Genomic DNA, 27983 nt, shown 5'->3' with positions numbered 1-27983 from the left:
TGCGGGGACAGCCTCGCCCGTTTGTGTCAGCCCTCTCTCTCACGGGGAGGCAGGCCTCTGGGTTTTCCGGCGTGCCGTATCTTCCTCCGTGTTTGACGTGATCGGGAGCTGGCTGACTTTTACATGAGTTACGCGTAGATTATGTAGGTGTGTGGGTTATTTGTGGATACTAATTCAGAATTGTCAGAAGGAGACCCAGTCCCCCTGGCTAAGTGCAGCGACGCCGTGGACGTAAACAGAAGTTAACCCTGCCGAATGACTCCCCCGCAGAGCTGTCTGACGTCCTGTGGACCATGCTGGTGCGCGTGGGCCTCCGGGTAGACACCACTTACGGAGTCTTGCTGCTGCTACCAGTAATCGCTCTCTTTGCAGTGTTGACAATTTTCATCCTTTTGATCATGGAAGGCCTTTCTGCATTTCTCCACGCCATACGCCTCCACTGGTGAGTATGCAAGTTAGCTTTCGAACTGCTATTTAAAAAATGTTGGACCCCTCTGCCCACGTGTATAAATAACCCCACAAAATGCCGGCACTTAATAACCGTGTATGTTTAATACTTTGAATTTATCTGGGGCCTGACAGGTTACCTCATTGTAAAACAAAATAAAATTCTTCCGTATTTCGTGATGGTTTACAGCGTATGTCGGATTGCTTGTCTGTGTATGAAGTTACCCGGGTGGGGAGAGAGGTTCTGAATACTCGTGTGTACGCGTGTAGCGTGTGAGGGATCATGACGGGTTCGCGTTTCCGTTGCACGTCGAGGAGGGCGACACGGGCAGGCTGTGTGTGTGTCTGTGTGTATCTTATTTAAGTAATAACACGTGTGCCAAGAGAGCACGTACGGAACGAAGCAGCTTCGGCACAGGAGCCGTTTGGGGTTTTTTCTTAACTTATAAATGTTGTTGCAAGAAATGTAGGAAATGTTACTCACAGTCTCTCGTTAATACACGGACATTTTTTTGTTTTAGGGTAGAATTTCAGAACAAGTTCTACGTTGGTGCAGGCACCAAGTTTGTTCCTTTCTCATTCAGACTACTTTCGTCGAAGTTCGGTGACGACGTGGCATGATCACATTGCCGTATCCAAACAAGCTTTCGGATTTATGGAGAATTATCATGTTACAGAATTTCACTTCCGTCAAACTTACGATAGGAAAAATTCCGTCTTCATTGATTGCCTTATGACATAGCCAAATAATTCTGTAAGATATACCTCTTCCTCATGTTAAATATTTTGTAACGTTTATCAATTTCAGATATGTAAATTTCTTTCAGTTTTTATGGTGAGCAAACTTAAGTTAATGCCAAAAGTTATGTTAAAGTTATTTTTAAAAATAGAGGCTTGGCGGGGAGAAGTGGTTTTGAATGGCTAGTTGAAAATGGTCTTAGCTACTCGAGTCCTTTTCACCTTATTAAAAAAAAAAAAATTACAGCGTTATTCTGTCACTTGGAGTTGTCAGACAATATTTTCCAACAGCTGAAGTTAAGTATAGTTTTTTAAAAAATTTAATGACGGATAATCAAAAGATTCGCATTTATTCTGCTTGATTAAAAGTATGTAAACATTTTGTATCGTATGCTGTCTGGAGCTGCAAGTAGGGGATTGTTTCTACAATTTTGTCTTGTTTTAATAATTGGAGAAAACGGGATAAAATAACATACGACAGATGGTTATCCCACTTGTATATTTTTAAAGATATTCTTACCCTCTTATCCCTATATAAAACCAATTATGATCATTGTATGTTGGAAAGATAAACTGTATACTGAGCCTTAAAACCCAGTGTGACCGTAAAAGATAAAATACGGATGTGATTTGAACTTAGGGACCAACTTGTATGATGTTACTGATGTTACCGAACCTTTTAGGGGTTTATACTGAGTGAAGGGAAGGTGAAAAGTAGTATTTTGTATATTTTTATAACAAAATATAAATTAAGATATTTTACCATGAAGAGATTGCACCTGGCCTTGAGAACAGTATAATTTTAATTTTTTTTTTTTACTTTCAGACTGATTGTAAATAAAGGTCTGGTAAAGGTATTTAGAGTTAATGTAAGCTTTCAAACACCATTTGGATCGGTTGAAAGTTCTCTTTAATTTAAATTCATCTATTCACTTGACATTTAGCTTTGAAGGATTTTGAGTCCTGTTGAATGTTTTAATCTACGCAGACAGTCCCCACCTTACCAGTGGTTCCACTTAATGAATTTTGAATTAATGATGTTGTGAAAGCAATACACATTCCGTAGAAACCATACTTGCAGGGTTGAATCTGGATCCTGTCCGGGCCAGCGATCTGTGGCCCCATCCTCTCCCGCCATGCTGGGCAGAGGCCGCAGCTCCCAGACAGCCACGCGGTCGGGAGGGTCAACAGGTGGTACACGGACAGCCACCTGCGCCCACACGGCCGTTCAGTTTGTCACTTTCAGTACAGGATTCAGCCCATTACAGGAGATAGTCAATACTCCCTTATAAAATAGGCTTTGTGGTGGATGACTGTGCCCAACCGGAGGCTCCTGTCTGTGTTTGGAGCACGTCTAAGGCGGGCCAGGCTAGGCTGCGGTGTTCCCTAGGGTAGGTGTGTTAAATGCATGTTCAACTTAGGATGAGACCCCATCGTAAGTTGAGGACGATCTGTAGTTTTGTAAATTATGTTCATTTTTCATATTTTACTGTAATTGATGTTAGGTAATTATTTTCAAAAAGAAATCGGCAGTGTTTTCACTTAACGTTTTGAGGCAGGTGCATGAAAAGTCCTGTTTGTCACCATACACCTTCACCCTGCCTAGTGGGGGAGTTTGGAATTTTCATTTCAAGCTTGGATTCTGGTAGCCCTGGATCTAAGCGTGTCTTTTCAGGTCAAGTCGAGACCTGTTTGCCGAGAGGCATGAACTGAACACGCTGACGTAATCGTGACGCTAACGTTAGACCTTAATTGTGTGGTAAGCCTTCCATGCTGCTCTTTGACCAATTGGGAGTTACTGGCCTTTGTCCCTCGTATTACAATATCAAGCTTCAAACCACGCGGATAAATCCTTGGGAAGTGATTCTGCTGTCAGAGTGCAGTTTCTCCGGAAAGGTCTAACGTTGGACACTCCTGTTGGGTGAATACAAACTCTGAACAGTGCTGTCCCTCACCACTGGCCATCTTCATTACTTTACGCCAAGGATCTGTTGTAATAAAATGGTAATTCATCCTTAGGAAACTCACGATTTCGGGGCACTGTTAGCCGATGAGTAAACAGGGGGCCTGTAGTGTCTGCTGGAATTTTTTAGTGCCCCCACTGGTAACTGTTATGGGCTGTTACAGAATTTTTCATTTTAAGTAACATCTCTTACCAGGGTATAGAACAGAGAGGAAAGAGTCCGTTTTTAATTGAGACCTATGTAGTGGTTATGTATTCTACATAATTGTATAAAAAATGAATTAGCAGCCCCAACTTTGGTGAAAGGCCTCTCTAGAAATAGAGCTTGATCGTGTCTTGTAGGCACTAGGGGAAATTTAATTTTTTTTCTAAAGCTGTAGGTTCCAGTGGCTGCTTTATGTTTAAACTTTATGCTTTGCTTTATGTTTAAGCTGTCTGGTGGAACTATTATGTATATCATTTTTGAGACAGACTTTGTTCCCTTAATAGCAAATATCTGGAGGAAGAATGGTCAATTGTCCGGATGAAGCTATGTATCTGTTTATTTTCCTCAAGAGAACACGTCATGATAAATGTCATGACAGCCATGTTTTCCAGTGTTCATTCAGGTGTTCATTCTGTGTGTTAATGGAGTCCTAAAATAAAAATCCAAGGCATTTCTTCAGGAAAACAACTTGATTTCATCCTGCAAGGGTAAAGAACGTCCTTGTGGTGACGTAGTTATGGTCAGTTAAAGAACTTGGGTGTTCTGATGGGGATCATGGTGAGCCCTGTGGACTGTCCATTCCTTGTGGGTAGGACTTTGAAAAGACACCCCTTTCACGGAATGCCATTCTGTCCTCATTTCGGGAATGGGTACTTTATAACAACATTCTGTGCTCAGTTTCCAGTCTGCTGTAGCTTCAAAAGGCCTAGATGAGCCTTTTGATGTTTATGAATTCAATATTCATAGGTCACTCTTAAGATGTTTATGAATTCAATATTCAGGCATTTTAGGGTCTGACTTATTTTGGAAAACAAAAACAGAACTGCTACAACTGTTCTGCAGTCTGCATTTGAAAACAGTAAAATCTCTTCATTTAAAATTTTAAAGCCAAGTTTGCGTGCATGCCATCTGGTATAATCTCCAGTAAGGTTATTAGGAAATCTTAATTCAAGATGATGAAAATCAGGCAGTTCCAAGTAATAGTTTTCCAACAGCAAGGTCATTGAGGCCGGGCTTTGGTTTAGAATTGTAAGAAATACTTCAGAACATTCCACGTGTTCCTTGATGGGAAAACCCAACATGAAGGCTAGGTTCTTAGTGTCAGCCTTGTCGTCCAGGGGACTCATCTCCAGGAGGGGAGAGCAGTCACTAAGTTAAAGCTCCACAAATGCATGAAAGGACAACATTGCATCTTCCTATCAGTATTGAACTTCTTTTTACTAATGAAAAATAAATATATTTTTAAAACATGGGTGTTTTGCTTTATTATGCCTTCACGTGTCTAGAAAGCTAAAGCCAGAAGTCGCCTGTCCCTTCTTGGGACTCCCTCTTCCCTGATCCGTGTGCCAGAGAGAACCTGTCCATTCCTGGAACTCTTCAAGGTGCTTGCTTTCTGAGGTCCTTTGATCCACACTGGCGGCGGGGGGGGGGGCTCAGACTATCAGCCCTGCCTCACCTCCTACTCTGCCTGGGCCATCTCTGAGACAGTGCAACCTTGACCGGTCGCCTCGCTGGCCTCCTTCGGGGCAGAAGGGCGGGATGTCAGCCCGGGGTGATGAGGATCCTAGGAGGGGCTCCCTGGAACCCGCAGTGGGGTGTCCCGGGCAACAGCGGCGGTAGGCTCCGGGCTGGGCTCGTCGGTCCCCCCGAGTCGCGGGAGCATGCGTGCTGCCCGCTGCTCCGCTCGGCTCTCCGGCCGGCCGGAGCGGCGGGCCCGGATCCGGGGGGAGGCTGGGCGCCACCCGCGGGAGACGGGCCCGCGCCGCAGTGAGCGCGGGGGCCGGGGCGGGCGCGTCCCGGGACGCTGCCGACCCGCGCCTGCGGCGGCCGTTGCCGAGGCTCCCGTTGCCAGGGGCGCCGAAGCCGCGGACGCCGCCCGTCGCTGGGCTCCCGGGGCGCCGTCTGGCCCTTCGCGGCGCCATGGACGACCTGCGGGTGCTGTGGATGCGCGACCGCGTGTACACGGCCTTCGGCCTCACAGACCCCCACCTCTTCGAGGAGCTGCTGAACCGCGACGGTGGCGAGGTCGAGGACCTCATCCTGCACTTCCTCAACCAGACCAAGGACGAAGAGGGCGCCTTGACGCTGTTCTTCTACCGCAAGGTGGTGCCCGAGGAGGTGGAGGTGGAGATCGGTGAGCGCCCCGACTAGGCTTGGACTTTGTGCAGTTCGGCGGCTGCTTTCTGAGCCGCGTCCCCTGATACAGGCCTTAGCCCAGTGTCCCTCCCCGCCGCCCCCTCCCACCCCCCCCCCCGGCTGGATGTCCCCGTTCTATGTGGAAGCAGATCTCAGCCTCACTTAAAAGGGTCCCCTGGTTAATTCCTGGACCCCCGGAAGGGTGCTTGGAAATCTCCCTTGGACTGTGACCTGTTTCTGGACTTGCTTCCCCCTTCTTTCCCTCCTCTTCTGGCTCTTCTCCACCGTCACTGCATCATGAGAATGCCAGTATATCCTCTGCTGAGCATGCTGTTCCTTGGAGACTCAAAGCTGCCGAGACTGGAGGCACCAGAATGGTGTCGGCTTCTGGGCAGAGGCGGGGGGAGAGGCCTCCTCCCCAGCTCCGTGTCTCACATAGTCACTCACTCTCTGCCTATTAAGACCCTTGGGCAGCTTTATTGGATCCTTTGTGGGGCCCTGGTCATCCAAAGGCCCTGGAGGGGGACCAGGGCATGCCTCTTCATCCCGTTTTTCTATTTCTGTCCCTGCCCCCGGTCAAGTCTTCTCTCTGCTCCCAGCCGAAAATTATATGAACGCAGACAACTAGATGCTGGTGAGGGTGGTGATAGGAAGGAGGGTGGTGGCCAGCTAGCCCAAGATGCTCTTCTAATAGTTAAATGCGTATTTCTTGAAATAACAAAATGGAATCAGGCTGTATATATATCATGGGATGACTCACTTAAATTAAAAAAAAAAAAAATGACACAGGTAGTCCTGGAGGGCATTCTCTTAAAAATTCACATGACAGGGGCGCCTGGGTGGCTCAGTTGGTTAAGGGTCCGACTTTGGCTCAGGTTGGTCTCATGGTTGGTGGGTTCGAGCCCCGCGTCGGGCTCTGTGCTGACAGCTCGGAGCCTGGAGCCTGCTTCCGATTCTGTGTCTCCCTCACTCTCTGCCCCTCCCCTCCTCGTGCTCTGTCTGTCTCTCTCAAAAATAAATAAACATGAAAAAAAAAGACCTCACATGACATAGAATTACGTACAGTAAAACATGCAAAAGCAACCCTTCACTAACCCTGAAGTCCTGCTGCCATTCCTAGTAGGTAGTTGGGTGTGTATCCTGCCAGATCTTGCCCTGAATCAATCTATCATCTAGCTATCTATCTATCTATCTATCCATCATCTATCATCTGTATCTTTCTATAATGTTAATATATAGATGTCTAGAGCTTCTAAAGTCAATCATACCATGTATATTACGTTGTGACTTGCCTCTCCCTCAAACGTATCTTGAGAATTTTTCATGTCAATACTGATAGATCTACCTAACTTTACAGGTTTTCTTAAAAATTTTTTTTTAACGTTTATTTATTTTTGAGACAGAGAGAGACAGAGCATGAACGGGGGAGGGGCAGAGAGAGAGGGAGACACAGAATCGGAAACAGGCTCCAGGCTCTGAGCTGTCAGCACAGAGCCCGACGCCGGGCTCGAACTCACGGACCATGAGATCATGACCTGAGCCGAAGTCGGCCGCCCAACCGACTGAGCCACCCAGGCGCCCCTAACTTTGCAGGTTTTAAGCACATTGATGTACCGCGCTTACCCATTCCCTAATTAAAGACCATTTACCCTCCTATAGTATTTTACTTCACAAACAAGGCAACAGTGCCCACCCATCTCTGCACACTTTGTGTAATTCTTTGCGACGGGTTCACAAAAGCACAATGGCTGGTTTCCTGGGTGTGTGCATCTACACCGGCTGCCCAAACTGCTCTCCAGAAAGGCCCTGCCAGTCCACACCCAACGGTGGTGAGGTGCCTGTCAGCCAACAGCCTTGCCGACATCCGATACTGTCGGTCTTTTTAACGCTCGCCAATCCCATAGACGAAAGAGGGATGCGCTTGCTTAGTCTATACTACGTGTTTAATAATATTTAGTGGAGTTGAGCCTCTCTCTCTTTTTTTTTTTTTAGAAGTGAAGGCTTTTTTGAGTATTAACTTAAAATTTTTATTTTGTTAGTATTTTTTAAATGTTTATTTTTGAGGGACAGAGAGCCCGAGTGGGGGAGGGGCTGAGAGAGAGAGGGAGACCCAGCGCCCAGCAGGCTGCAAGCTGTGGGCGCAGAGCCCGACGCCCGGCTCCATCCCAGGAACTGCGAAATCAAGACCCGCGCCAAAGTCAGGGGCTCAACCTGCTGAGCCACCCAGGCGCCCCAGGGTTGAGCCTCTTTTTTATGCTTGTTGATCACTGAGATCAACCGGTGGAACCGCTTGACCATGCTGCGTCCTTCATCTCCTGGGGAGTCTGCACAGGGTTTCCTTTCGGGCCACTTGAAGCTGTCTCTGCTAACCGGAACATTTCTGTACGACTGTGTTGGTTCATAAATTGGCGCTGGTCCAGGAGGGCAGGGGGAGACGAGCAGGGAGGCAGAAGGCTCCAGACCGGCAGGTGGCAGGTGTAAGGAGCCCGGGGAACTAGCGCCCGAGGCCGGTTTCAACGCGAGAGGATCAGGTGCCTGCCTCCCCTCCCCCCACGCCCGCCAGCGTCTTCGGGTTCGTGGAGGGGCCGCTGGCGGTCACTGCACTGGCCGAGCCCCACCCAAGGGCAGGAGGCGGGGAGGGGCTCCCGCGTCCTCGCCGTGACCTTCCTCCCCCCTCCCCCCCCCCCCCCCCCCCGCTTCCCCGGGACTGTCGCAGGTGCAGGCCATTTCCCCGCGGCGCGCGGTGGGGTGGGGGAGCAGGGCATCAGGTGTCTGGTGTGGTGGGGCAGACACGTGTTACTACTTTTTTCCTCCGTGCTGGCGGCGGTGAAGACGGCGAGACGCCCGAGGCGGAGGAGGAAGGCGAGGAGGAAGAGGCGGAGGCTCAGCCAGCGGAGTTGGAGGGTGAGTCGCGTGGGGGCGGCTCCCCGCGAGGAGGGAGGCTGGGGCCCGGTATGGGGGACAGAGGTGGGTGCTGGCCGTTCGGGGCGCATTACCCGGGCCCCGGGGGGCCCGCAGCCAGCGACCACAGACTGGGGGGCCGGCAGCTGCAGGGGGGCGGCCTCCCCGAGCTCTGGGGCCGAGCGCGCAGCTGTGAGCAGGGCCGCCCCTCCCACGGCTCCGCGGAGCACCTGCCTGGCCCCTCTGGCCTGGGCCTCGCTTGCCTTGCGACCGCTTCCCTCCCCGCTCTGCCTCTGTGGGTCTGAATCCTCCTGTCCTTTCTCTGGTAAAGGCGACAGTCACGGGATCCAGGGTCTGCCCTCTCCGGTAGGACCTCCTCTTTTATATCTGCAAAGACCCTGTTTCCGAATACAGTCACCTTGGGAATTCCACCCGGTATAGTACACGTCCCCCGGCGCCTCGTCCCTGTGCAAGCGGCGTCCGTGACAGCTCAACACCTGTGCGCTCTGTTGTGTAGCCCAGGCTTCCTTCCCCTCGTGCAAACCACACGCCCCGTTTCTTCTGGCCAGTCCGAGGCAGTAGTGGAGGATTTTACTGCTGATAGAAATGTGTGAGCTGGAGAAGTTGCTGGAAACACACCTGAACGTGCGAGGCGCCTGATTCTCTGCAGGCTCCGCTTTTCCTGTAGTGATGGGATGGCTTTAGGTTCGTGCTAAGGCTGGGTTCTCCTGCGGGTGGCTCTTTTTTCCTTTCCTTTATTAAAAAAATTTTTTTTCGTGTTTTTGTAGTTGTTGAGTGGTTTCATTTGATTCCTAGTGTATTTCTACTGTTTATCTAATTCAGTTGTCTACTTGTCCTCATTCCTGAAACGATTTATTTTGCCCTTTTTCTGGGCAGCTGCATGTATCTTATTAAATTTTATGAAGTTTTTCAAATTTTAATTTCAGTAGAGTTAACGTACAGTGTGATCTTAGTTTCAGGTGTATAATATGGTGATGATCAGCCTTCCATACCTCTCACCTAGTTCACCCATCTCCCCCTCCCCCTCCTCCACCCCCATAACCATCAGTGTGTTCTATGTAGTTAAGAGTCTGTTTCTTGGTTTCTCTTTTCCTTTTGTTCCTCTGTTATGTTTCTTAAATTCCACAGATGAGTGAAATCCTATAGTATTTGTATTTCTCTGACTGACTTATTTCCCTTAGCATGGTACCCGCTAGTTTCACCCATGTCGTTGCAAGCGGCCAGATTTCATTTTTTCTTATGGCCGAGTAATCCATTGTATCTCTATATACACCGCATCTTCTTTATCCATTCATCTACAGATGGACACTTGGGCTGCTTCTGTATCTTGGCTATTATAAATACTGCTGCCATAAACCTAGGGATGCGTGTATCCCTTTATATTAGCGTCTTTGTCTTTTTTGGATAAATACCCAGTAGTGCCATTGCCGGATCGTAGGATAGTTCTATTAAAATTTTTAACCTTTAAAAAAATTTTTTTTAATGTATATTTATTTTTGACAGAGAGACACAGAGCATGAGCGGGGGTGGGGGGCAGAGAGAGAGGGAGACACAGAATCTGAAACAGGCTCCAGGCTCTGAGCTCTCAGCACAGAGTCCGACGCGGGGCTTGAACCCACGAACCGTGAGATCATGACCTGAGCCGAAGTCGGATGCTCAACCGACCGAGCCACCCAGGCGCCCCTCCAGACGCGTTCATTTTAGCCAAAATGTCATTCCTTCTGTAGTACAGATTGAGGGGAGAGGATTACAGGGTTAGAAATACAGACCATGAGTCCTCAGGGAGGACTAAATTGGATTTTGACAAGACAGACGGTGGCTATGAGGGCCACAGCCCTATTTACTGCGGGGCTCTAATCTTGTTGAGAGACACATCCATTTCAGCACCAGTCAGTCTCTGGACAGGAAGGACATCTGTGGACGGACGCTGCTTGGACGCAAAGGCCAAGGAGGTCTTTTCAACAAAGCAAATTAATATTACTTCCAAATCAATAATTAAATGTATTTTTTCTTTTTATTGTGGTAAAATATACATAAAACTTACCATTTGAACATTTTTGTTTATTTTTCAAATTTATTTATTTTGAGAGAAGGAAGAAGAGACGGCGGGGGGGGGGGGCACGTAAGAGCGGTGGGGAGAGGTGCAGAGAGAGAGAGGGAGACCGAGAATCCCAAGCAGGCTCTGTGCTGACAGCGGGGCTTGGTCTCACGAACTGTGAGATCCTGACCAGAGCTGAGCTCAAGAGTCAGATGCTTAACTCATCGAGCCCCCAAACTTACCATTTTAACCACTTCTAGGTATACAGCTCAGCGGCACTGCATTTATTTGGTGCATTTGTTAGTGTGTTTTTGGCTACAGGCTGTTACTGGTGCTCTAATCCCGTTGGTGCTGCTGGCTTTATACCATTTCCTCTGCTGGTGGGTGTGCCGGGCACTTAACCACACCACAGTCGGATCCTCGAGTCTGACCGCTAGCTGTTATCGTTCCCATTTTACGGATGAGAACGTCAATAGTAGACCAGTAGACCCCACACGTTGATTTGATTCAAAAGCCACAATGGCTCCGCCCGGTGCCTTTTGCAGCAAGAGCCAACCCGTTTGGAAAAAGCTCTCCCTTCCCTGTAATTACTGGGTTTCTCAGAAACTCTCAGGGCTGTGACGGGTTCTGAGAGTTCCAGATCCGCACTGATAACAGACTTGAGAGAGATACATTCGTTTTACTTAGATTACCTTTCTTTTCATCCCCCACAAGTTTCGAGTTTCAGAGTGAAGATAGAGTATGTGCTAGTATGTTAGCTATAATTCTCATCCTAATAATAAAACTCCCCTTTAAGTGAAAACCTCAGAGAAATCACTCACTGGACACTGTCGCTGGAACATGCACACACACACACACATGCATACACGTGAAATTTCCGACCGAGAACCCACCCAGCAAAAATACAAACGGCTTTCGTCGTTATAACGTGCGTCGAGGCTGCGATTCGTTTGTCCAAAATGTACACGGAGCTTTTAGATACCGTGACTATTGAATGAAATAATGCTGCCGTACAAGATGCGGGTCTGGCCTCGATGGTAGGAAATCTATTCTGATTATTTCATTTTGCACCCTGAACGATATTTTGCAGCCAAGAATCTGCAACTGAGAAACGATTCCGCAGATCAGCTTGTATTAGGCATCGGGGATGAAGAAGTCGACAGAGAGAGTTTAGAAGACCTGCCCGTCAAGGTACGCGTGGCTCCTTCCCCTCCTTGCTGGGGTAACGGGAATGCCATACCCTGTGATGGGTCTGGGTAAGTGACAGTTCATGCGAGGAACATATTTGGAATGGAGACGATAGAATCCTGTGTTGGGGGTCCCCACAACTACCCTCAGGTTGGATGGTTCGCTAGAATGACTCCCAGGACCCAGAAAAACGTTTATACTCAAGGCTATAGTTTATTTCAGTGAGAGGAGGCCGCGTAGAATCAACAAAGAGAAAGGTACGTGGAGCAGAGTCTGGGAGAGAAGGGACCCGAGCCCCCTGCAGGGTGGCGTGGGGGTGCTGCTGCTCCCAGCACGTAGGAGAGCACACGGGAAGTTTTGCCAGTCGGGGAAGCTCACTCAAGCCTCGGCGTCCAGCGTTTCTACCAGGGGTCTGTCGCGTGGGCATGAAGGGCCAGTCTCTAGGTCGCGGGAAGTCAGACCGATGTAGTGTGACCAGGGCCCCAGGCCACCAAAACCAGGCATTCACCACCAATGACGTTGCTAGTCTAAACTATCTTTGTACCCCAGGTGTAGACAAAGTCTAAACTATCTTTGTACCCCAGGTGTCCATCAGGTGGGACATTCCAAGAACAGAGGTTATCACCTGGGAACCGGCGAAGGGCCAGCCTGAAAACCTTTGGGATATGCAGAGTTTGGACAGCCCAGGCCTGCGGCCGAGTTAATCTTTTCACAAATCCCAGAGGTGGAGCTTAAAAGCCAGGATGTGAGCATTTAGCCCGGCCTGTGCTAAGTGAAATGACTAACTACTCCATGAATATACCCTACCCCCCAAACCAATTGGAAGCCGGCTTGTTGCAATTTACAAGCTAGGAAAGGGCTCAGTCTGGACATTTCCCGAGTCGGTTTACTCCCGTGTGGCTGCGCTGGCCAATTAACAGCAGAGTCAGACTGAGTGTTCAGGCCTGGGTCCTTCATGGTGCGTGGTCCCCCCCGTGTCGGCCAGGGGGACCAGAACGCACTGACAGGAGTGCTCAGGGGCACCCGAACGTTAGGTTGTCTGGGTGAGCAGATGTATCTCAGCCCGTTGATGTTTGGTTCCCCATGTTCCAGAGAACCGTTAAGCACATCGTGGAAAAGACATATCTCCATGTGCTTTGTACTCCCGTTCCTGAGGAGTTCCTGGACCAGAATGTGGTGTATTTTCTCCGAAATACAAAAGGTATAGTTCTAGTGTGTGTGTGAGTGTGGGTGTGTATGCACGTGGGGGTGTCTCTGTGAGATTCTTCATTTTTACGCTTTCTTGAGAATACAACTCTTTTTTTTTTTTTTTTTTTTTTTAGTACGGTCGATCCTCAGTATTCACGGATTCCATATCTGCAAATTCACCTACTCGCATTTTTTTTCGTAACCCCCAAATCAGTACCTGCAGTCGCTTTGAGGTCATTTGGGGCCAGGCACAGGATGGGGCAACATCTGAGTCCCCCCGTGTGCCTGTTCCCAGCTGAGGGCGAACGCGGTGACAACGTTTTAACTCTTGTAAACAACTGTTCCTACTGTGATCTCTTTGGTGCCACGGTTTTCACATTCTTTTGTGCTTCTTGTTGGCGATTTCACTGTTTAAAATGGCCTCAAGCGTAGTAGTGAAGCACCGTATTCCTGAGTGCAAGAAGGCTGTGATGGGGCCCCAGACGACATAGGTGTATCAGGTACACTTCGATCAGCTGTCAGTTATAGTGTCGGCTGAGGTCCATGCTAGTGAATCAACAGCGTATGTTGAATAAGGTGTCTGTTTCTTTTTTAAGTTTATTCATTTATTTTGAGGGGGAGGGAGAGAGAGGGAGGGAGGGAGAGAACATGAGCAGAGGAGGGGCAGAGAGAGAGAATCCCAAGCAGGCTCTGCACCGTCCGCACGGAGCCTGATGCAGGGCTTGGACTCATGAACCACAAAATCATGATCTGGGCTGAAACCAAGAGTTGGACGCTTAACCGGCTGAGCCACCCAGGTACCCCTAAATGAGGTATCTTTACACAGAAACGCACATAAAGCAAGGTTACGTGTTGATGGCTGATAAAGATGTGACCGGAGGAGTGCCTGGGTGTTTCGGTCGGTTGAGTGTCTGACTCTTGATTTCGGCTCAGGTCATGATCCTGGGGTCCTGGGATCCAGCCCTGTGCCTGCTTGGGATTGTCTCTCTCCCCCCTCTGTCTCTCTCCCCCAATTGCATGGGCTCTCTCTCTCTCTCTCTCTCTCAATCTTTCAAGAAAGAAAGGAGGAAAGAAGAAAGAAAGGGAAGGGGTGAGGAAGAGAGGGAGGGAGGAAAGAAATATGACCAGAGGGGCACCTGGGTGGCTCAGTCAGTTAAGCGTCCAACTTTGTTTCAGGTCATGATCTCACAGTTCATGAGTTCGAGCCCCGCATCAGGCTCTGTGCTGACAGTGCAGAGCCTGCTTAGGATCCTCTCTCTCTCTCTCCCTCTCTCTCTTCCCCTCCCCCACTTGCATTTTTCTCTCTCTCTCAAAATAAGTAAATCACCTTAAAAAAATGTGACCAGAGGCTGCAGAAACCTGACCTCATATGTCCTGTAGGAGCAATGGTTCAGTATTCGCTAATTCCTTGTTGGAGGTGACCTCGCAGAACAGAATTCCCACGAATAATGAGAGTTGACTGTATGAATACGTTCTTGGTTCTATTGTAACAATTAAAGGGAGATGCAAACTGTTGTGGCCCTGAGTTATAAGAAACTCTTTGGGGCTTTGTCCACGTGGGCTGTGTGATTTAAAGCCGAGGGGCCGCTTGGAGGCCACGTTCATCCCGCAGGGTGACTTCTGGGTGGGATGTTCCCTCTGTGCATTCCTGCCGCCCTCGTCCATCCTGGGTGCCACCTGGGTGCTTCTGGTGACACCCCCGTCCCCCCAGTGGTTGTCACTCTCGTGTCTCTTCTGACCCCTGGCTCTTCCTCTTGCCTCATTCGATTCAGGCTGACTGCCCACCCTTCCTGCCTGCACGTTCCCCCGTTTCTTCCGCCTTCGCCTCCATGGAGGCTGCGCATACGTAGCTACATTTTCACGATTCCCTGTAAATCGTAGAACAAGCATTATGTTGCGTTCTTTTTCTCTCTTCTGAACTTTGATGGTGTTTTGGGTCAGGGCCTCCCTGCCGGGTGACTCTGCCCACGTAGGCGGGAACCAGAAGTAGGGAAGACAGCTTGTAGAGGCTCGCGCCCCCTCATCCCTGCTCAGTGCTCTCCTCCAGGACAGCACCTGCCATGGCGCACAGGCCGCCAGCTGGGCAGCAGCCGCGTCTCCTCGGATTTCATCACTGGACCTTCTTGTCGTCTTTGTGTCTCGCCGTTTCTCTTCCGTCGAGATCAGCCTCTCTTTCTCCTCCGCTCTGGGTTCTTAGGTTCTTTCCCCTTAAAATAAATTTACTTAAGTAAAAAAGAGTTTGCTGTAAAGAAGCATATTAAGGAGAGAATGTCTACACAGCTGTGGGACCAAAGCCAGTGAGGTAACTGCCTTGGTTGGTGTATCTGCTGTGTTTCCCGGTTAGATTGAGGGATGGGCCCAAGTGACCTTCAAAATGTGTACCGTGCGGGTGGAGTAAAGACATGTAAAATAAAACGTGGTTGGAGAATAGGCTGTTACCAAATCTGTCTTTAAAAATACCTGTGGCTCTGGGGCGCCTGGGTGGCTCAGTCGGTTAAGTGTCCGACTTCGGCTCAGGTCATGACCTCAAGGCTTGTGAGTTCGAGCCCCGCATCAGGTTCTGTGCTGGCAGCTCAGAGCCTGGAGCCTGCTTTGGAGTCTGTGTCTCCTTCCTTCTGCCTCTTCCCCAGCGCGCGCGCTCTCTCCCTCTCTCTCTCTCTCTCTCTCTCTCTCTCTCTCTCTCTCTCTCAAAAATAAGTAAACATTAAGAAAATTAAAAAAAAATAAGAAAAAAATACCCATGACTCGGGCGCCTGGGTGTCTCAGTCGGCTGAGCATCCGACTTCAGCTCAGGTCATGATCTCGTGGTCTGTGAGTTCAAACCCCGTGTCGGGCTCTGTGCTGGCAGCTCAGAGCCTGGAGCCTGCTTCAGATTCTGTGTCTCCCCCTCTCTCTGCCCCTCCCCAGCTTGCTTTCTCTCTGTCTCTCAAAAAATAAATGAACATTAAATAAATACCCATGACTCAAAAAGGACTCTGGTGATGAACTGGGGAGGCATCGCTGGGTACGGGGACCCAGGGAGAGCAAGGAACCCAGCAAACATTTCCAGAAAATGCTACTGTTTCTATTCTTGCCTGACTTCAGACAACTCCAGCCAGATCCACCAGTCTGTGCAGCTCTGTGAACCACAATGCGTAGGGTTTCTTTTTGATGTCTCAGCGGCCGAGGGAGTCGTTTGCACAGACATTAGCATCATGTTGAGCCTGTGCCTGGAACATTCGTTGGTAGCTCCTCGGGAAGAAGGAGCAGATTCCTTGGAAGGTCCAGATACACCTGGAAGGTTCACTGCCTGCCACTTCCCCACGCGTCTCACCCTCTGAATCTGTTCCCACACAGAGATGATCTCTGAAGCTACCAACATGAAGGAAGCCATGGAGATCATGCCCGAGACCCTGGAGTATGGAATTATCAACGCTAACGTGCTTCATCTTCTGAAGAATATCATATGTCAGGTAACTGTGGACAAAGGGAAGGGACCTCAGCATTTTGTAAGACTAAGGCCACTTGATTCATTTACTCCGCAAGTAATAAATATCCAGCGGGTGCCTCTGTGGGCCCTGGTGGCAGAGCGGCGAGGAGCACGGACTAGGTCTCTGTGCTCCAGGAGCTTATGCTGGGGAAGGACACGAAACACAGATTCATAAACTGGAAAATAACAGGCAGTGACAAGTGGCATGAGTGAAATGAACCCTAGTAATGTGAGAGAAATGGACTGTGTGTGTGTGCAGGGAGTGGTGGTAAGGGATGGCCTCACTGAGGAGGCGATGTCTGATAGGCAAACAATAAAAAAAGAATCTCATGAGCAGGCTATTCTAATGACAGGTTGTTAGGGAAGTGACATTAGGGAAGTGTGATAGGGTGGGGTTGAGGTGGTCAGGAAAGGCCCCTTTGAGGGCATGGCATTGAATTGAGGCCTGAATCAGGTGAAGGGGTCAGACCTGTGAAGATCTGGGGGGAAGAGCGTCCTGGGCAGGGAAGATAGCTTGTGCAAAGGTCCTGAGGCAGGAGCAGACATAGCCTGGTCCAGGAACAGAGGGAGGGCCTGTGCGGCTAGAGAGTAGTGAGGAAAGTTGGAAAGGAGGGTAGGTTTTCAGCAGGGGAATAACATGATCTGGTTGGCATCGTTCCTCTGGCTGTTGTGTGGAAATCGTACTGTGGGAGCGAGGGTGAGGGCCGAAGGCAAGAGTGGACCAGTTGGAGTCCGTGGAAGTGTCTGTGGAGGGGGATGGTTGTCTGGACTGGAGTTCAATCAGGGGAGGGAGTGGGAGGCAGGCCGTGTCAAGAATCTGTTTTGCTGGGGAGAGGGCCAATGGGGCTTGCTGGTGACTTGGGTATGGAGGTTTTGGAAAATGGAGAGTCACGAGGGACTCCCTAGGGTTCGGTTGGGGATGAGCGGCCGGGCGGGTCACTAGAGAGATGGGTGAGGGCAGAAACCGATCTGGAGGGAAAGCCAAGAACTCTCCGGACATTCGAGCTGAGGTGTGACGGGCTCAGGGAGAACTCAGGGCATTCCTCCGGAAAATATTTATTGAGCACCTACCGTATTCCACTGAGCGAACAACTCGGCCGAGATCTGCCTCACGGAGTGCTCGTTCTAGTCAGGAAGGCTTACATTAAACAGGATCTGTGAGAGAATCTGTTCGGTTGAGTCTTGAACAGCATGATTTGAACCACACGCATTCACTTCTACGTGGATTTTTTCCAATAAATACGTTATAGTGTTGTAAATGTATTTTCCTTCTCAATAACAGTTTTTCCTCGAGCTTGCTTTAAAATTTTTTAACATTTATTTATTTTGGACAGAGAGAGAGAGAGAGAGGGAGAGAGAGAGAGAGAGACACGGGGCATGAGCGGGGGAGGGGCAGAGAGAGGGAGACACAGAATCGGAAGCAGGCTCCAGGCTCCGAGCCGTCAGCACAGAGCCCGACACGGGGCTCGAACTCACGGACCGTGAGCTCATGACCTGAGTTGAAGTCGACGCTTAACCGGCTCAGCCACCCAGGCGCCCCTCTTCTAGCTTGCTTTATTGTTAAGCATACCGCATATAACACGTGGAACATACTGATAAGTGTTAATCGACAGGTGATGTTACTGGCAAGGCTTCCGTCAACAGGCTGCTCTTAGTAGTTAAGATTTGGGGAGTCAAACGTCATACGTGGATTTTCTTTTTTTTCTTTTTCTTTTTTTATTTTTATTAAAAAAATTTTTTTTAGCGTTTTATTTATTTTTGAGACAGAGAGAGACAGAGCATGAACGGGGGAGGGGCAGAGAGAGAGGGAGACACAGAATTGGAAGCAGGCTCCAGGCTCTGAGCCGTCAGCCCAGAGTCCGACGCAGGGAACTCACGGACCGCGAGATCGTGACCTGAGCTGAAGTCGGCCGCTTAACCGACTGAGCCACCCAGGCGCCCCAATACGTGGATTTTCAACTGCACGGAGGGGGCGTTGGCATCCTCACCCTTGCGTTGTTCAAAGGTGAAAGGTAGCGTGCTCAATAGTGATGGGAGTTAAGAAAGACGAGGTTGGGAAGGGGGTAAGAAATACTGGCAGGTGGAAAAGGTAAGGGTTTTGAAGTTTTAGGCCGGGTGGCCAGGAACACCTCAATAGCATTTTTTACCGAGACCATTGCACTTGGCTCCTGATCGACCCCGGCCGCTGCCCTCACCCCTACGTTACTTTATCCACGTGCCAGCCAGAGTGTGGCGATGGTGCGAGGCCAAGGGGCTGGATAGAAGCAACCAAGGGAGAGGCCGCCGGAGGAGGGGATGGGGGGAGGGGGAGTGCTAGGGGCAGGGTGACACGGCACCCGTTTACCGTTTTGAAAATGGGGCAAATAGAGAAAAGGGTCCAGGTGTTTATTCTGCCTCCTCTACGTGAAATGCACTGGGTGATTAAGTAGTAGATGAGAGAAGCGTCTCTTTATAAAAGCATTTCAGCTATAAAATAAAGAAGTGTTAGGATGAGGCTATTTCGGTTGTGTGGCTCCCAGAGGTTCGCGGATCTTGTCATGGAACAAGCGGGCGCTACTGTCCGAAAGGAGAGAAAACGAGACATTGTCTCCTGAGCCGTTAGTCTTGGCAGAGGGATTCTGACGGAGTGTCTGGACCCAGTGGGAGATACGGAGCGCACGGGGACACAGCGAGTGTCACTGGGAGTGTGCAGTCAGCAGAACCCAGACTGGGAATCCGCAGGTCAAACATCCTGGGTTCTTCAATGAATCGGAAGTGCACGTACCTCGTCCTCAACGATGGACCAAAGTTTAAGAAGAAAAGGCAAAGCTACAAGCCCAAACCAAAACTCAACCAACCAACCATCCAACTGACCCACAGGCATTTAAATGGAGGAGGGAGGGCACAAGTGAGCGAGGGGCAGAGAGACAGGGAGAGAGAGAGAGAATCCCACAAGGGGCAGAGAGAGAGAGAGAGAGAGAAAAGTGGGGCTCATGTTCACCCGAAGCGGGACTCGAACTCACCAACAATGAGATCATGACCTGAGCTGAAGTCCGATCCTCAACCAGCTGAGCCACCCAGGCGCCCCCTCCCCCTCCCTATTTGAACCTCCACATGAACTAGCTTGGCCCTGAGTTGACTGACTCTTCAGCTGTTTGGCCGGTGACCTAAAGAAATACAGTATGCTGATCTGGGCGGTCACCTCGCGCTTGGGTCACGTTCTCCTCCTGGGGTCGTGTTAGGTCAAACAACATTTCTCTGTCTTTAGGTCTGTGCTCTGGGCTCGAGTTCTCTCCATTTTGTTGCCATTATCTGTGCCGCCTCTCACAGAACATTCGAAGCCGGGGGCCGCGGAAGTGCATGAGTTATTGGACATGACATTGATTCGTCTCATAAACTTGACGTTTCAGGTTTTCATGCCAGCTCTGTCCTTCAATCAGCACAAGGATGCGGCCACGGGATTTGCGTCCGAGAAAATCTCGGACTCTTCCGAGTATGAAGCGGGGCTCCCTAGCGTGCCCGGAGAAACGTATCACAGCATGCAGTTAATACGGGATGAATTTTTAATGAACATCCAGAAATTTGCAAATAATATTCAAAGGACAATGCAGCAACTGGAAGGTAAGCTTCATGTTTTCTTCTGTTTCGTTACGCGTGGGAACGTCCTTTAGGAAGGCGACGTAAGAGTCCAGGAGTCTTGTTTTCATTTGTAAGCATTCTTTTTTCTCCGCCCGCCATCTGAGCGACCCCGAGCTGGAAGGAAGATGCACAGAGAAACAACGAATCCTTGTCCTCAAGGGTCTTATCGTCTGGTGCACAAGGAACTGTGGCAGATGAGAGCTTGGGAAAGCTATTAGGACTTTTAGGGTTTGGAGGAGGGAGACCCTGTGGCGGAAGCAGGAGGAAATCACAGGAGACTTCCTGAAGGAGGTGGCATTTGACTTCCTCTGAATGGACAGCAGAGCGTTAGTGGGTGGCGTTGGGGAGCAAGGGCATTTCCGGCAGGGAGAGAGGGCTGAATGAGAGAAGGGAGTTTGAAAGAATGGGGTTTCCGTGAACGAGGAAGGGTGGATGGCTGGTCCTGGCTTAGTGTCCAAGCCCAGGGCCCCACACGTGGTGGGGCTGCAGCAGCTACTGCGGGCCTGTACCTCACGATGTGGGGGAGGATGGCACGGTGAGAGTCCCAGAGCCTGGGAGCACGTGTGTCATGGAGAACAGCAAGGTCGAGAGGCTGGCGTCGTGGGGAAGGTGAGTCCCATTTGGGGTTACGCTTTGGAGAGCCCTATCCTGTGAAAGCCGACAGGCGATTTCTCGGCAAGGGCTATTACGGTCTGCGAGATGGCATTGCTTTCGAGGAAGAGAAATCCCACCCCTGCCCCAAAAGTAAAATTTAACACACCCCACTTAGTAGCAATTTTCTCTAAGACTAGAAACACCCGCAGAGATCCAATTTTTTTTTTTTAACACTTATTTGTTTTTGAGAGAGAGAGCGAGCGAGCGAGCACAAGTGGTGGAGGGACAGAGAGAAAGGGGAGCGGAGGATCCAAAGCAGGCTCTGTACTGACAGCAGAGAGTCCAGTGTGGGGCTCGAACTCACAAACCGCGAGGTCGTGATCCGAGCCGAAGTCAGACGCTTAACCGACTGAGCCACCCAGGCGCCCTGAGAGCCAAACTTTTGATAACATGCTATGGACATGTGTTTTTCATTCATTCATTCATTCACTCATTCATTCATTCATTCATTCATTCATTCATTCACTCACTCACTCACTCACTCACTGTGAGCAACTGAGCAGAGGAGGGGCAGAGAGAGGGGAGAGAGAGAATCCCAAGTAGGCTCCACACTGTCGGCATGGAGCCCACGTGGGGCTCAGTCCCACGAACCATGAGATCGTGACCTGAGCTGAAATCAAGAGTTGGATGCTCAACCGCTTGAGCTACTCAGGAGCCCCCAGACTTTTGGTTTAAATTTCTTTTTTAATGTTTATTTATTTTTGAGAGAGATAGAGACCGAGTGCAAGCGAGGGAGGGGCAGAGAGAGAGGGAGACACAGAATCCGAAGCGGGGTCCAGGCTCCGAGCCGTCGGCACAGAGCCGGATGCGGGGCTCGAACTCACGGACCGCGAGATCGTGACCTGAGCCGAAGTCGGACGCTCAACCGACTGAGCCACCCAGGTGCCCCAGACTTTTGGTTTAGAATGTTCTTTTTTTTTTTTTTTTTTTTTTTAATCCCCCAAGAAGTGATATTCGCCTGATACCTGTGTTTGTTTTACTGTCTTAAGTTCCATTATTTTGCGTGTCTACCTGACCCTTCTCTCCCCGAAATAGTGCAAAACAGCGGAGATGTGGAAAGATGTTTCTTCTGATCTTGGATATGATTTCTGTGTCCAATGTCAAAACGTAGCTGAGTGGACACATTTTTGTGTTTTAGATAAAATACAAGAAGGAGCTGCAATGACACGTCATCTGTGACTATCAGTTCCTCTAGGTTGCGAGAGTACGATGGATTTCTTTTTTTCCCGTTTTCCTACAATGGGCATGTGCGATGTAGAAAACCAGAAAGGCAGATAAATTACTACTCTGTAATGTGGGTCAGCAAGTTATGGTGCGTGTGCCAAATCCCACCTGCTGGTTGCTTTGTGTGGCCTGTGGGCTAAGAATAGTGCTTACCGTTTCCAATATTTAGATTTTAAATGCTTAAATAAGGACCTACAGTCTGCCCTCAGCTTTGCCTCTTGGTCTGCAAAGCTGGAAACATTTACTGTCTGATACTTTTTCAAGACAAAAATTTGTGGGAGCGCCTGGCCAGCTCGCTCGGTGGAGCACGTGACTCTCGATCTCAGGGTTGTGAGTTCGAGTCTCGCGTTGGGTGTAGAGATTACTTAGGAAAAAAACCTTAAAAGCTTTGCCAATTCCTGTTTTATAGTATCATCTTGAGGAAAAAATTTGTTTTTGCTTGTAGGACATTAAGCCATACGAATGGCTTTTTGTAAGTTATTGGCTGTCAATTGAAAAAGCTCTTTTACCCTTTTCTCCTTTTAAGATGCATGAGATCACAGGGGTCAGGTAATCTGTCGTGGAATGAATTTTTTTTAATATAAAAAATTTTAAATGTTTAGTTTTGAGAGAGAGAGCGAGAGAGTGAGCGTGCGCATGAGTAGGGGTGGAGCAGCAGAGAGAGAGAGGGAGACAGAATCCGAAGCAGGCTCCAGACCTCACAGCTGTCCACACAGAGCCCGACGCGGGGCTCGAACCCACGAACAACTGTGAGTTTGTGACCTGAACCGAAGTCAGTTGCCCAACCTACTGAGCCACCCAGGCGCCCCATGAATTTTTAATACAAGTATTAATACGAGAATTTAATACAAGAATTAATACAAATTCCCTTTCCTCCTCCAGCCTTCAGAATTGCCATTCTTTTCTTAAAGGATCTTATAAAAATATCTTGTACCGTCCTCTCTGGTTTTGTTTTTGCAAAAGCCCCTCCTCTTACCAGATGTTCTCCCTCTCAGTGTCCTGTGTCCCCTGTTGCAACGCAGGCTGGTTGCTCTGTCAGCGTGGTGCATGGCTGTGTCCTAGATGCGATGTTTCCTGGATCCCAGGTCTTCTCGCTTAGTTGGGTTACTCCCTCATCGTGTAGGAATGCATCCCTAAGTAACTTCCTTAGAAAAGGTGTGTGGGAAATAATTTTATGAGAACTTGGGTGTCTGAAAATGACTTTATTCTGTCTTCACAGTTAATAGTTTGGGCACAGAAGTTGGAGTTTAAAAAAATTTTAACACATACAATTTCTTTTTGTTTGCTTTTGAAAGAGAGAAGCGGGGCGGGGGGTCGGGAACAGAGGATCTGAAGTGAGCTCCGTGCTGACAGCAGAGAGCCTGATGTGGGGCTCGAACCCACGAACTATGAGGTCATGACCTGAGCTGGAGCTGGACGCTTAACCGACTGAGTCACCCAGGCGCCCCGGCACAGAATTTCGAATACAGTTTTCTTCATTGTTCTGTAGTATCCAGCGTCCCTTATGAGAAATTGGATTTTTCTTTTTCTTTCTTCTTTGTTTCTTTTCTTTTCTTTTCTTTTCTTTTCTTTTCTTTTCTTTTCTTTTCTTTTCTTTTCTTTTCTTTTCTTTTCTCTTTCCTCTCCCCTTTATGTGAACTTTTAGGAGTGTGTCTTTATCTTCATGTCTTAAAATGCTGGGATGATGGACCTTTTTGTGTGGTCCTTTCTCCATTCGTTTTGCTGAGCGCTGTGTGAATATTTTCAACCTGAAGACCTAGCTTTGTAGTCTGAAAACTCCTTTTGGTAATTTCTTCCACTATTTGTCTCTGTTCTTTCTTGCTAACGTTGGGGGACGCTGCTGATTCTGTTGCTCATCTTTTCTCTTGTCTTTCCCACCTCTTTGTCTTTATATTCAGCTTTTCTGAAGAGTTCCTCAACTTTTATCTTCTCCAACCTTTGACTGAACTTCTTCGCATCAGCTATCACATTTTTTTGGTAAGCCCAGTGAGGGGCTTCAACTTATGACCGTAAGATCAAGACCTGAACTGAGATCAAGAGTCAGATGCTTAGGGGCGCCAGGGTGGCTCAGTCGGTTGAGCGTCCGATTTCGGCTCAGGTCATGATCTAACGGTTCGTGAGTTCGAGCCCCGCGTCGGGCTCACTGCTGTCAGCACAGAGCCCGCTTCAGATCCTCTGTCCCCCTCTCTCTACCCCTCCCCGGCTTGCGCTCTCCCTCCTACCCCACCACCCAAAAAAGAGTCAGGTGCTTAACTGACTCAGCCACCCAGGTGCCTCTTGGCTATTATATTTTTAATTTTTAAGACCTCTTATTCTGTGATTATCCCTTTTCCAAAGCCTTCTGTTCTTGTTTCGTGGGTGCCATATTGCCTCACATCTCTGAGACTGATAATTGGGATTAAAAACAAATTCTCCTTGGGGCGCCTGGGTGGCGCAGTCGGTTGAGCGTCCGACTTCAGCCAGGTCACGATCTCGCGGTCCGGGAGTTCGAGCCCCGCATCGGGCTCTGGGCTGACGGCTCGGAGCCTGGAGCCTGTTTCCGATTCTGTGTCTCCCTCTCTCTCTGCCCCTCGCCCGTTCATGCTCTGTCTCTCTCTGTCCCAAAAATAAATAAAAACGTTGAAAAAAAATTAAAAAACAAACCAAAAAAAAAACCCAACAAATTCTCCTTTACATTGTCTTAATCTCCTCTGAGGTCATTGTTTCTGATTTATCTGGGCCTATTCCCTGCTGGAGGTTTTCTCAAATATCTGGTTGTTAGTTTAATTTTTTAAATTTTATTTATATTTTTTTAAGATTTTATTTTTTCTTAAATTTTTTTTAATGTTTATATATTTTTGAGAGTGAGAGAGAGTGAGAGTGAGAGACAGAGCACATATGGGGGAGGGGCAGAGAGAGAGGGAGACGCAGAATGTGAAGCAAGCTCCAGGCTCTGAGCTGTCACCACGGAGCCCGACACAGGACTCGAACCCACGAACCGCGTGATCGTGACCTGAGCTGATGTCAGATGCCATCCAGGCGCCCCTGGAGATTTTATTTTTTTAAGTAATCTCTACACCCAAGGCAGGGCTCAAGCTCCCGACCTCGAGATCAAGAGTCACATGCTCTTCTAACGGAGCCAGCCAGGCACCCCTTGTTTAATTTTTAAATTGAAGTTACTAGGTTGTAAATTCAGCAACATCTTAAATAACTAGATCATTCTGACCAAGCTTAACACTGTTAAAATTATCTATAATGCTTAGTTACATTCTGATGGAAGAGAACGAAAGTCTAGACGGATTAGGATGGGGCGGGGGGTGGAGGGGACGAATCGGATCTCCCTGTACCGATGTCTGGAGAGAAGAGCCATCCGACTCACTTGGACGTTGCTGTCTGTAATCATTTCCCCCGAACTGGTGGCCAACTGACCATTGTTATCCTACCAGGGGAGATTAAGTTGGAAATGCCAAGCATCAGTGTGGACAGAGAGGTGTCTGACCTGGCAGCTGACCCGGAAGCCGTTGAAACCTTAGAGCAGTGTGTGATAAACTGGCTGAATCTGATATCCGCAGCTGTGGAGGGCCAGCTGAAGAAGACCCCTCAGGTAACTCAGGCCGCACTTTTGAAGACTCCCTGACCGTTCACGTGGCCACCGGAGGAAGAGCCAGGAGTCTGGGGATCTGTCTGACCCAGCCTCTTCTTACTCTTTGGTCACCTCCTTAAAAGTTCAAAGCAAAAAAATAAATTAAAAAAACAAACGAAAAAAAAGGGGCGCCCGGGTGGCTCAGTCGGTTGAGCGTCCGACTTCGGCTCGGGTCACGATCTCACGGTTGGTGAGTTCGAGCCCCGCGTTGGGCTCTGTGCTGACAGCTCAGAGCCTGGAGCCCGCTTCGGATTCTGGGTCTCCCTCTCTCCCTGCCCCTCCCTCACTCATGCTCTGTCTCTGTCTCAGAAATAAAGAAACATTAAAAAAAATTTAATAAAAAGTTCAAAATCCCCACACCATCGTTCCTGGGCTTTCTGCGGTTAGCGTGCAGCCACATTACCCCGTGGGCTGACAGAGGTCATACTGTGTGTCAGGATGCTCGTCTGGAGGCTTCCTCCTCAGGCTGGTTTCCTTCGTGGCGTGGTACATTGCCCCATCAGTTCTCCAGAGAAAGAGAGCGGCTTGGCTTTCGTAGCCAGAGTCCTGACATTCACTCTGACTGGAACATCTGAGGTCAAGTGCAGGGCTCGGTTCCCATTTGGAGCAGTTGGGAAGAGAGGGAGGGGTTCTGTAGAAACCACCACAAGTGTGCCTTCCGCACGAGCGATGACGGTTTGTGTGTTCGTGTCACCTTGCAGGGTAACGGTCCTCTGGCCGAAATTGAATTCTGGCGGGAAAGAAATGCAACCCTAAGTGCACTCCATGAGCAAACAAAGCTTCCAATAGTCAGGAAGGTCTTGGATGTGATCAAGGAATCAGATTCTATGCTTGTGGCCAACCTGCAGCCAGTCTTAACTGAATTATTCAAGCTCCACATGGAGGCCTCAGACAACGTGCGGTTTCTGTCCACTGTGGAGCGTCATTTCAAGGTAGGCCGGGCGTGCTGCGCTTTGGAAAGTCGGGTCTGTAAATTAGCTCTCACGCGGATTTAGTTTCCTTGTTTGTTTATCTAAAAATTTTTTTTAAATTTACGTGTATTTATTTTTGAGAAATAGAGTGAGACAAAACGTGAGCGGGGGAGGGGCAGAGAGAGAAGGAGACACAGAGTCTGAAGCAGGCTCCCGGCTCTGAGCAGGCGTCAGCACAGAGCCTGATGCGGGGCTCGAACCCACGAACCGTGAGATCGTGACCTGAGCCGCAGTTGGACGCTCAACCGACTGAGCCACCCAGGCACCACTAGTTTCCTTAATTCAGCACTTAAAAAATTGTGGTCACAAACATATAACATTCATTATTTTAACTACTTGCAAGTATATAGTTCAGTGGCATTAAGTACATACACGAGGGGCGCCTGCGTGGCTCAGTCGGTTAAGCGGCCGACTTCAGCTCAGGTCATCTCATGGTTTGTGAGTTCGAGCTCCGTGTCGGGCTCTGTGCTGACAGCTCAGAGCCTGGAGCCTGCTTCCGATTCTGTGTCTCCCTGTCTCTGCCCTTCCCTGCTCACATGCTTTCTCTGTCTCTCAAAAATAAACAAACATTAAAAACAAACAAACAACGTACACGGTGCTGGGTGCCCATCCTCATTATCCATAAGCAAGCCATTTTCATCATCCCCGACATAAACTTGGACCCCTTGAGCACCGATTCCCTCCTCCCTGCCCCTCTGGTAACCTCTATCCCACTTTCTGTCTATGAATTTGCCCGTTCTTGGTATTTTATACACGTGGCATCATACATCTTTTGTGCTGTCTCACCACGACTTTGGTTTACATTCCCTAGTGACTGATGAGGTTGAACACCTTTCACTCTGCTTCTTAGGCCGTTCACGTATCTTTGGTGAAACATCTGCTGTAGTCTTTTCCCCATTTTTAATTTGCCTCATTATTGATTTATGAGTTAAACATTTTTGAATACAAGTTCCTTATCAGATACATGCTTAGCAATATTCCAATCTGTGTGCGTTTTCACTTTCTTAATGACAATTGTGTTCTTTGCCTTCCCATTTTGTGGGCCAGGAGTTTGGGGAAAGCTTAGCTGGGCGGTTCCTCTTGGCTCACGTACAACAGCTGGGGTGGCTGGCCTGCGGGACCCCTTCCACGTGGCTTCTTTGCCTACACATCTGGCGTCTGGGTGCTCCTGGGCCTTTTTTCTACATGTGGTATCTAAGTCCCTAGTATTTCTCTACGTGGTTTGGATGTCTCAAAGCCTGGTGGCTTCAGGATAATAGGGTGGCCACGCTTGCTTTTTAAAAAAATTTTTAAAGAGTTTATTTATTTTTGAGAGATCGAGGGAGAGAGGGAGAGGGAGAGAATCAGCAGGGGAGGGGCAGAGAGAGGGGGGACAGAGGCTCCGTGCTGGCAGCAGAGAGCCTGATGCAGGGCTCGAACTCAGGAACTGTGAGATCATGAACTGAGCCGAAGTCAGACGCTTAACTGACTGAGCCACCCAGGCGCCCCTAATGCCTCTTTATTTTGAGAGAGAGAGAGAGAGAGAGAGAGAGAGAGAGGGAGGGAGGGAGGGAGAGAATCCCAAGCAGGCTCCATGCTCGGTGTGGAGCCTGACTCGGAG

General features: G+C 49.1%; 2 protein-coding genes across 4 annotated transcripts in view; both read left to right on the top strand.

Annotated features, from left to right (window-relative positions):
- ATP6V0A2 (ATPase H+ transporting V0 subunit a2) overlaps positions 1 to 4605 on the top strand; it is a 44495-nt gene extending 39890 nt beyond the window's left edge. For 2 of the 3 annotated variants that reach the window (XM_043557369.1, XM_043557371.1), the window contains 2 exons: positions 271 to 442; positions 969 to 4605. In XM_043557369.1, the coding sequence (XP_043413304.1) occupies positions 271 to 442; positions 969 to 1068 (272 nt within the window). In that variant the 3' untranslated portion in view covers positions 1069 to 4605. The remainder of the gene's footprint in view (positions 1 to 270; positions 443 to 968) is intronic. The other variant, XM_043557370.1, reaches the window with a different exon arrangement.
- Positions 4606 to 5134: 529 nt separating this feature from the next.
- The window catches only part of DNAH10 (dynein axonemal heavy chain 10), a 147412-nt gene continuing 124563 nt past the window's right edge, over positions 5135 to 27983 (top strand). Inside the window, exons 1-8 of the mRNA XM_043559162.1 lie at positions 5135 to 5498; positions 7988 to 8393; positions 11540 to 11640; positions 12730 to 12838; positions 16162 to 16277; positions 19684 to 19894; positions 25216 to 25373; positions 26114 to 26344. Of these exons, the coding sequence (XP_043415097.1) occupies positions 5274 to 5498; positions 7988 to 8393; positions 11540 to 11640; positions 12730 to 12838; positions 16162 to 16277; positions 19684 to 19894; positions 25216 to 25373; positions 26114 to 26344 (1557 nt within the window). The 5' untranslated portion in view covers positions 5135 to 5273. The remainder of the gene's footprint in view (positions 5499 to 7987; positions 8394 to 11539; positions 11641 to 12729; positions 12839 to 16161; positions 16278 to 19683; positions 19895 to 25215; positions 25374 to 26113; positions 26345 to 27983) is intronic.

Source organism: Prionailurus bengalensis, chromosome D3, assembly GCF_016509475.1.
Source record: "Prionailurus bengalensis isolate Pbe53 chromosome D3, Fcat_Pben_1.1_paternal_pri, whole genome shotgun sequence".
Lineage (NCBI taxonomy): Eukaryota > Metazoa > Chordata > Mammalia > Carnivora > Felidae > Prionailurus > Prionailurus bengalensis.
This window is presented reverse-complemented; position numbering and strand designations above follow the sequence as displayed.